The sequence below is a fragment of the Tetrao urogallus genome (genome assembly GCF_951394365.1).
Source record: "Tetrao urogallus genome assembly, chromosome: 14".
Taxonomy (NCBI): Eukaryota; Metazoa; Chordata; class Aves; order Galliformes; family Phasianidae; genus Tetrao; species Tetrao urogallus.
The window spans coordinates 14,808,365-14,818,740 of NC_136827.1; the positions used below are offsets into that span (position 1 = coordinate 14,808,365).

The window sequence follows — 10,376 nt, forward strand, 5'->3', positions numbered from 1 at the left end:
ACAGCTAATCTGTTTTCCCTCTGCACTTCTTAATGTCCTCTTGATTGAAATTCACATTAACTCTTAGGTACCCTAATCTCACAGAACATCCATAAATCCACATCCACTCCCATAAAGATCAGCTGCTCCGGAATTTCTCCACCAAGTCAGTGAGACCTGGGGAGACCTCAGGTATGGGCCAGGCAGACCTCAGTATGTAAGGAAAGAAGTGCTAACACGTTGAGCGTTTCTGCATTGCTGGTTAATTCAGTGCTGCTCAACTTTGTGCAACACCAAGAGTCATTTTGCTGCGTGACTGTGCTTTTGCTACACGAATACAGTTTTGGAATGATAGAATCTTAGAATCATTAAGGCTGGTTCTTTTTAGACCAGTAAGATCACCTAATCCAACTGTGGACCCATCACCATCAGGCACAGCCCTCCCCTGCAGCATCAAGGCTCCATTCTGTTTCCAGATCACTTTAGCAACAACTGCCTGCCTTAGAGCCAGCCAACTGCCAGGAGAGGCTGCCAAAGGCCTAGGAAATAACCGTGAGCCAGACACAGCTTTGTCCCTGAGAGTGAAGGCAGTGGAGCCCTAAATTTGGGGCAGGGAATGGGGGGGGATGCATAGCAGCTTTACAAGCCCTGTCCCTTCCCAGTGCTGATGTGCAGCCCTACAACATCGTTGCATGCAATATTTGTGCATTTTATCAGCCTCCCCCTTCCCCCCCCCCTTATTCTCTTGCCAATTTTCAGCAATAAACACCAGTTCTACTTCATCACATCAGCTCTCCAACGTGCCATCCTCGCACGATGTTATGATGGATGGCAGCCTACTAATCTTCCATTAAACATTGGAAGTCTGCATCGTTAGCTCATTCATTTTGTTTATCTTTAAAGACATTACACATGCTTTCTATCCCAAGGGGTGAAAACACTCAGCATATGAAAAATACCCATCATTACCAAGACACAGCTCAGCAGAAAATGAAGAGATGGGCAGCACCTAACCTAGCTGCAGCAGACAGGGATAATTAAGCTTGCAAAGGCTTTAAATTATGAAGAATTTGATCTAATACCTTTAACTTTCCATCCTGGATAGTTTTGTTGCCACAGTTACAGGGCAATGGCAAGCAGTAAGGAAAGCAATCACTCCATCTTTTTGATGCAAAGGATCTTCTCAAAGAGCACGGGAACAGCCCAATGCTTTGCAAAAGTTCCTGAAGAGCTGCAGATGTGTCCTAGAGGTACAGCACAACAGGTCCAGGGTGATGATGGATCCCCTTCTGCTCTTCTTGCTGCCATAAGTGGTAATAAATAGCCCTAGGCTGATGGGCTAGCAGAGGACCCGCTGTCTTTTCGGAGAAGTGGCATTAACTGGCACAGGATGAGAAGTAATGGCTTCACGTTGCACCAGGGGAAGCTCAGGTTGGATATTAAGGAAAATTTATTCTTTAAAAGAGTGGTCAGACATTGGCACAGGTGAGGATGGAGTCTCTGTTCCTAGAGGTGCTCAAAAAGTGTGCAGAGGTGACACTTGGGGATCTCATTAGTGGGTGTAGTGGGGATAGGATGGACTTAATGGTCTCAGAAGTCTTTTCCAATCTTAATGATTCTATGAAACATTCTCCATCCAACCCATGTGTTATTACTCAGCCCCTGCAATGCTCCAAGGATGCAGCGGACAAGGACAGCCGTGCAGCATCCTGGCCCAAGTGCGCGGTGCAGCACCAAGAATTAAAACCATTTAGGAAAGGGAGAAGGGCACTGAGCCTCAGTGCCGTACCAAGCAGGTTAACAGCAGCTGCCTCATTTGCCAGTCCAACTCACTGTGTGAACACGTGCAAAAAATAAATGCTTGCAATGATTCTCAGCTCAGATGCCTACAGAGAGAACTGTATCAACGCAAACTGTGCTCTCACACAAAAACAAATGGTAAGCTGTAGCAGACAAGGAAGCGAGCCAGGAGGAACTTAAACACAACTCACTATTTTCTCAACATAAAACGCCATGAAAGTCAGGATTAAACCTTTTGTTTGCATCTCAAGGTGATTCTCAGATCACCTACCCCAAGCGTCAGGTCTCCGCTCGGCCCTGCTATTGAAGCCCTTTTAATGATTCATGATGACGAGCTTCAAAGAGCTCCCACACACAACAAGAGACCAACTCGTTCTGATCTCAGCACAAAACTCCAGCTTGGTGAATAATTCAGGTCTGTGAAGAGAGCCGTCTTAAAACTGCTCCCTGGAGAAGGAGCAGAGTCTCGAGTTTAATCTCATAATGGAAATAAAAATAAAAGGAAAATATCAAAAGAAAGCAGTGACTGCAAAAACAATACGAGGCTTCTTTTGCAAAATTCATCCGTTGTGAAACTCCACAGAAGGGAACGCAGCTGTTTTCCCTGAATTATGTTTCATGTTTCCCGAGACAAAAGATGAAATCTAAAGCTTTGACTTTCAACTTGCGATAGACAAACACATAAGGGATGACACAACTACTGTGCACTGCTATGGAGGCAAGGAAAGGGCTGTCTGGAGCAAAAGGTGGAAACACAGCCTCGACCACATCCCTGACCACATCCTCCAGTGAGTGAGGACAGCACCAGGGGAGCAGCTTGCAACACGCTCCCAGATCTGTTTGCCCAAATCTGAGGCAATCTCCACTCACCTCAAGCCTGGGGCTGAGTTTTCTGCTGGCTCTGCATCTCACCCACGTCGTACAATGTGTCTGATGCTGAACACAAAGAGGCTACACAGCCCAAAAATCTCAAGTTAACTGCACCATCCAAGAGAAAACTCTGTGCAACGTACAATTCATCTGTGCTCCTTAGTTCTGAATTTGAGTGAGAATTCAAGCCTGACTCCTGCCCCAGATTCTTGATATGATACCCAGGGACTGTGTCACACTGTCACATCACTCCAAATGCTTAATCTTCTCATCCAGATGATGAGGAAATTCTTACACATGGCACTTTGCCCCAACAACATTAAATAGCATCAGCTTCGTGGCCATTTTGCAAACATTTCTCTCTCTTTCAGCCCACGTACCTTTCCTTTCCCTTAAACCGTTTACCAAACCTTCTTCTTCCTCTGTGACCGACATTTGGAGGTGGAGCAGGTGTCACAAGCAGCCAGACACGGCTGCCAAAATCTGCCTTTCCATGGCCAGAGACACCTTTGAGCTATCAGAAATAATTACTGTCAAGGTCAGCACATGGCACAGCGACGCCAAACTGCTCAGGCACACAGCATGCAGTTACCATTCCCACACACATCTCATACACATCCATTTCCCCACTTTAAATTAGAACTAATACAGCACTCTTATTACATAGCTCATAAGCTTGGCTCCTCCAACACTTGTTAGCAAGAGTCATATAAAACAAGAGGATTCACTCTTGGAAAACTCAAGAATTTCCTTTCCTGCTGCCTGTACATGAGGTTCCCAATTTGGGAGGATGTTCAAATTGCCAACAGCTAAAGCTGCACCCAATTTTTATTAGCAGAGGGGAGGGAGGATGGCTTTCCCTTCCCACAGCCCTGTTTCTGCTTGGGACAAGCACAGCCCAGGGCTGCTCCCACACACACACACACACACACATCAAGCAGTGACCCCAAACTGCAGGAGGGCTGGGGATGGATTTAAGCTGTATATCCCCAGTGCCCCGCCAGCATCCTCCCCACACAGCCAGCAACTGTTCTGGGATCTGCGTTTTCCACTCTCCTTCAGTTTTTCCCTTCCTCATGTGAACACGGTGCTGCCAGTGTCTTTCAAAGGTTTGCACTGAGCTCTCCCAGTTTTATCACCAGGCCACGGCACAAACCTGTCCCTTTAGTTTTGAACTACACCCAGAGCAAACCTTCCCCAGCAGGATTCAGTCTCAGGAACTACTTTAGAACCACGCAGCCCAAATACCCAAAAGCCTAACAAAACACTCCCAACACCTCCACGCACCGAACAGCCCTACCCAGAAATGAGCTTTTTAACCCCAAAAGCCCCCATGCCACGTTTCCCGGCTCCCCGAAGCAGGCTGTTCCCGGCGTGTCGGCACGTCCTGCATGAAACCCAGCTCTTGGAACAAGGCAGACAAACCGCCTGCGTGCAACGTGCAGGCTGCGTGTGGTACGGCTGTACTCAATGCCTGCCAACACCCGGCCGGAACGCGGCGGGGCGGCCGCTGCCAATGGGAGGAAAACAGCCGGGTGGGAAACTTCAAATGGAAATGGGGCTGAGGGCGTGTAATGGGACTGGAAGAGCGAGGCAGGGCTTCCCCAGCCAGAGGAATGGCTCGGGTCGGTTTGGGTGTGCGTGTGTGTGGGTATAGGAGCAGGGTGCTGAGATGAGCCGGAGTTGGTAAAATGGTTAGTAGTACCGTGCTCTGAATGCGCCATGAAACTGGGGACCTGACCGTTCCTCACCTCGATCAGCTCCGCAGGCAAAAGCGTGGAATTGGGATGCTGAGGATGCTCTTTAGCAATAGTGAAATCAGAGTCAGCTTCTGCAAGGCAGAGGGAACACGCTTATATTCCTCAAAGTTTCTGCCTGTTGCTACCTTCGCAAGAAATTCCTTGAGCATTTGCTCAAGCTACCCTAAAACCGATTTCCTGAAATACCCCACATGCCAAACCCACCTAACACCACCTTCAGGAGCTCGGCGTTAACCTCACCATCCATTTCACCCAATTTCCCTCCTCTCCGCAAATCGGAGGCACCTCCCGCATCCAGGTGAGCCCCTTCAGACCCCCATTCCCAAAGCGGCTGCCCGCCAGAAGCTCAACGGAGCCGCGGCCGCCGCGTTCCCCTCCTGCCCGCCCCGTCCCTCCCCGCCGCCCGCCCGCCTCTCCCCCCGGGGCTGCGGAGCGGAGGGAGCCGCACGGCCCCGCATGTTAATGAGGCGGCAGCACGGGCAGCGGGAGAGCATTTAAAAGGGGACGAGCGGGGGGGAAAGCGGCAGAGCTCGGGCAGCAGCACCGCCCGCAGCCGCTCCTTCCCACCTCGAGGACGGGAAAGCAAGACCGAACCCCGCTGCGTGCGCTCGGGTACCTGCCGGCTCGCCATGAAGCTCCTGACGGCAGCCTTGCTTCTGCTGTTCATTGCGATGTGCTTAGCCAGTGCGGAAGGTAAGAGGATTTCTGCCTATTCTCGTTTAAAGCTCTCTCCAGGGTGCGTTTTTTTCCTCCCCTCACCGTATTTTCCTCCGAAAAGGACAGTTCCCTGCGTGTCACTACAAATAATATATTGATTCCACAGCGCGAAGCAGCCTTGCGATTTTTTGGTTTTAAAAGGTAAAGGCAATAATACAAAGTCGCATCCTGCTAGCACACCCAGCGCCCCAGCTGCACCCCGTGCCCTCGCTGTTGGGGGCACACCTCGAATTCCCCCCCCCCCCCCCCCCCCAAAACGAACGGCGATTCGCACAGGGAAAACAGAGCCAAGTTTGAAGTGCACGAATCCCACCGCCTTTGCCAGGGTGCGTTTTCTGCTGAGCACAAAACCGGCGGCTAAAGAAACTCTCAGCTTTTGTCTGGCTGCGAATGCACCGCAGCATCCGTGAGAGAAAAAGGACTGAAAGTGCTCCAAACTGGGAGCGAGACACGAGCAAAATGAGAAAGGAGCTGAGAAGGGCATTTGCTTTTTCAGTTTAACGTGAATTCCTACATTCCCATTTCCTCCTGCTCAATATAATTATATCCAATCCCAGCAGGTGCGCTTCACAAAGCTCTCCTATTTACCGAGCTTCAGAGCTGCTCTAAAATACATTCTTGGGGGAGCTGCTACCTGTGGCAAAGGAAACATCACTCTTTTAAGCACAGCAGCAACGCGAAATGCAGCTTTTCCCATCAGGGCTTGACAGAGCGGGCTGCAGCCTGCAGGCACACGGGGGGGGGGGGGGGGGGGGGAACGTTGGGCACACAGGAGGGTGAGCAAATGCTTCTTCTTCCAGGTGTGAAGTGCAAGTGCTCGAGAAAGGGCCGAAGATAAGATTCTCTAATGTACGGAAACTGGAAATAAAACCGAGGTACCCATTTTGTGTGGAGGAGATGATTATGTAAGTTTCCCTTCATTTCTTTCTTTCCGTTTCACTGTCAGCTGAATTATATTGCTTTACACCATGAGATCCTTTTTTGCTCTTTGCTTTTATCGTTCTCTGGCATGCCAGCTCCCGGGAAAAGTCACTTGCTGTCTCTGATGCAATAAATGTGTAGTTCTGATCAAAAACTCTGCTATCAGTTTTTGACACTGTTGTCTGCTCAAGGGATTATATGCAAAACAGGTAACAATAAAAGGAGAATAAGCTTGAGTGAAAACAGGGGCCAATACCACAGCAAGCCACTTGCTGTAAAATCCAGAACTATTCAAAGTTTTTTGAGCAAAGTGAGAACAAGAGCAGGATTTGCTTCTGCACAGAGTTTCATCCCAACCAGAGTCCTCAGACCTCCACAGCCCCGTGTGCTGCATGGGATCAGCCAGCACAGAACTCTTCTCTGAGCTGCACCGCCAGCCCTGAGCGATGCTGCTGGAAGCCTCGGAATGATGCACAGCAAAGCAAGGCAGCCACAGGGGTTGACAGCATCTCTAACGGAATGGTTTTCTTCCTCCCCATTTTAAATACAAGTGGTTTGAGGGGATTTTCTGCCCTGGTTTGGCTAACTTTCAATGCCCCAGGAAACCCCAGCCCACGGAGCTAGATAATGACCAAAATAACTGAGAAGACTGCAACAAGCTTGCCACCTACAACAGAGGAAAAAAGGGTCCTGAGTGCAACCACACACCCCAAAACGCTACAGATCACTCTGGTGCTTGCTCCTCAACCAAAGAAAGGACCTCAGCATCCTGCCCTGCACCATAAGATCCCCAGGGCCCCATCCTGCCAGTCCCATTCTGCCCACCCTGCCTGCACGACCGTGGTAATGCCTCCAGAACTGAGCCTACCCTGCTGAGATGCTGCCCAGGGCAAAGCTTTGTGGCACAGGATTGGAAATCTGCAACAGGCTTCTCCACATTGACACCAGCATCCCTGTGAGCAGCCAAGCCAAGCTTGGCAGCCTGCAGAGGGGAGAACACCACGTGTGGAATAGATTTCATTCATGCAACTTCTCCTTTTCCATCAGGAAACTGGGAAATCCCCAGTGCCTGGGTTGCTGTCCCAGCAGAGAGCTATGCAAATGCAAAGCAATGCTATTTAAGCTCACAGAGCTGCAGCAGCTGCTGGGACAGAGCTGTCCCATCACTCTCCCATGCTTCTGGAGACACCCATGGGCCAGTAACACGCTGCCATCACTGCCTTCCCAGCCACCCTGCTGCAGCCTGAACAAGTTCAAATTAATATTCAGAGCCAAGGGATCTGGGAGTCTCTGGCCGAGGCACAGAAGAGCTGAATTCCTGCAGCCCAGTGTTTGTTGCTGTGGTGATTGTTTAAAATGAGTTGATGAAGCTGCTTTCCCCTCCTGCTTTCCTCAAAAGCTCTTGTACCCTATACAGGCGAAACATGATAGAAATGAGGTCTGGAAGATTATGAGGGGTGTGGACGCAGTTTAGGAAGGAATGCATCTTTGGCCATAGACCCCTCAGCAGAGCAGTGGTGCAGGGTGAGAGCTGAACCGAGTCCTAGCCCTGGCTAAAGCCTATCTGGATTCATGGCACATCAAGTAGGAGGCACTTTCCCCTCTCTGGAAGAAAAAGAGAGGGAGGTTTAACACTTTGTCTGAAAGCAGCTGTCCCTTTTGTGCATCTCCAAGAGGGAAACATATCTGGTGCCTAACCCAGAGCTGGAGAAGCGAATATATCAGGGATGGTGTTGGCACAAGGAACCTCAGATACAGAGATGCCACCTGAGGGAGACCTCTGAAGGTCTAAGAGACCTGCAGCATCCATTCTGCTCAGCCTGTCCCTGCAGCACACCCAGACAGATCCTTAGTCAGGAACTCAGCTCCTACAGTCTCTCTTTCTAAGCACGTGCCACTAAATCCTGCCTGGCAGCATGCCTGCACCCCAAGGTGGCATTGCCCAGCGTTCCACGCTGCTGCCACCCAGGGCTGTGCCCTCAGCACCAAGAACCACAGGGATGTCTCACAGACCTACGCTTGGCATCTAAGCAATGCATCTCAGCCAAGAAAAACCTCTGTTGTATGGTGCACCTCTCAGATGGACAACTGAGAGGTTGTCTGCCTCCTCTTCCTTGCACTGCAGGGTCAGAGTTGTCCTTCACTCACTGCTGCTTCTCAGAGGAGCTCCTTTCCTCCTGTGACATAACTTGGCTATTTTCTGGAAATATCCAGTGTGCTCTGTCAGAAGAGAAGCTCAAGCCAAGGTCTGGCACGGGTCAGTGCAGATGGTACAGCCAAGGAGATGGCTTCTGGATGGAGAAAACCTGCATGCTTTGTGCCTTCATTGAGCTTGGTTTCACCACCTCCCTAATATACTGATGCCCAGGGACTGGCTGAGATGGCAGCAGTGATCCACAGGTTGAATTAGTGACCCCTCCCCTTCCATCCTCTGCAGCCCAGAGACTCTAGAAGGCAATCAGGTGTTCTTCTGTGTGTTGGGAAAGAGCTACCTGAGAATTACACCTCATTTTCTGTGACTTCAGCTTACACCCAGTGGAGGGAGAGCACAGAAAGGAAGCAAGAATGAAGGTTCATTGAACAGAAAGAAATTGAGCCCAGTGTACAACACTGAAATGGGAAACACAGCACGACTCTCAGCTGAACAGTCAGCAATGAGCAGTGTTGCACTGCCCACAGGGGGGTTCCCACTGCAGCAGAGGGTGTGCTGGGAAAGCCCACGAGGTGTTCTGGTTGTGGCAGGAGATGCTCAGCTCCTTTCTGAACCAATCCATGCCAGAATCTCATTATACACACATATTTCTGGCTTTCTGCTATTCGTCTATTCATGTTTCTAATAGCATTTGACTAATCCCATTGTAATATCTTGGGTAAACTGGAAACCCTTTCCTTTTTGTGGATGGTATTTACAGAAAATGAAATAAAGCCAGTAAAAAACAACAACAACAACACTGTAGGGTTTCCTCAGTCACCAAATGAACAACAAAACCAAAAAACCACTTGGTGTTGAGCCCTGAGAAGCACAAACAGCCCACACCTCCAGAGAGCCACCCTCTGTGGAAGCAGTGCCAGAGCTCCCACATCACCTCAGCCGAGGCAGAGCCTCCAGGGCAACATCACTGAGCTCTCTGGGAAGAAACCTGGAGTGCCAGGCAGAGCTCTGCCTTGCAGCACGGCTCATCCAGGCACTGAGGGGACACCAAGGGAACGCTGCTGACACGGGCACACTGATGTGCTTGCAGTCAGGGGAGGTTGGAGGCCCAGCAGGCACCCACCCATGTGCAAGCGTTTAAAACATCATTGAGTAAAGAGGGAAAAAAAAAATCCAGGTTTGATCTTTTTCCCTCCTATGCAACACTGTTAAGCCTAAGGGAACCGTCTCCTCCTGCAAAGAGGCTGCCCAAATGAGCCTTAATTAAGCCAGCTATTAAACTCAAAAGGAAATACTTAACAGGCAGACAGAGCAAACCCACTGATCAAAACTAACGGGTACGTCTTCATCTGTTACAACTTAGTCTGGCTCTGTGGACAACGCGCTGAAGTGCACTGATTGATAACAGCTGAAGATCTGCTCCAACATTCTTCTAACTCAGATGGCTGCCGTCAAACACAGCAGGAAACCCTCCTGCTGCCCCATCACTGCCTGGGCGAGCGCCCTGAGCAATTCGGGCAGTGCCCTGCAGGCAGAGCCGTGGGCTGGGGCTGTCTGCAGTGCCCATAACTTGCATGCTTCCTTTGCAGCGTGACCCTGTGGACGAAAGTGAGAGGTGAGCAGCAGCACTGCCTGAACCCCAAACGCCAGAACACAGTGAGGCTGCTGAAGTGGTACCGAGTATGGAAAGAGAAGGGCAGGTAAGAGAATGGGCGCACGCTGCCAGTGCTGCATCCAGCACAAGGGATGTGTTTCATTGCCAAAATTATAAGTAGAAACGGATGCTCATGATGCAATTTCTTTCCTGCCACATGCATTCCTTGCTTCTATTTTAGGATTAGGGTGTTATAACTATAAATAGTCATTATTTTCGGCTGAACTCTTTGTCAACTGATGATCTTGGCTATTCACATGCACTCACCTCCTCATTACAGCTAAAAAGCCAAGATGAAAGGCCAAATTACTTCCATGCAATTGTAAGGAAAGCAGTCAGCAGAGCTGGGATTACTCTGCCCTACTTTACGCCACACACTTTAGCTGCAAAACTTCAAAACCTACAACTCTTAATGCCACAGGCCTTGGCCAGTTTTAACTAATGAATCATTCCCAGGGAATGCTAAGATGCACTGCTACCTTTTCCCTTACAAAGATCTATATAACCAATGGCAAGCCATCAA

General features: G+C 49.8%; 1 protein-coding gene across 1 annotated transcript; it reads left to right on the forward strand.

The window, feature by feature from the left end:
- Window positions 1-5,038: 5,038 nt before the first annotated feature.
- On the forward strand, window positions 5,039-9,903 carry CXCL14 (C-X-C motif chemokine ligand 14; the record flags this gene model as incomplete). Its single annotated transcript, XM_079542372.1, is given in 4 exon segments — window positions 5,039-5,102; window positions 5,927-5,943; window positions 5,949-6,031; window positions 9,789-9,903. Coding segments are annotated over 4 exon segments (279 nt in total).
- Between the last annotated feature and the right edge of the window lie 473 nt (window positions 9,904-10,376).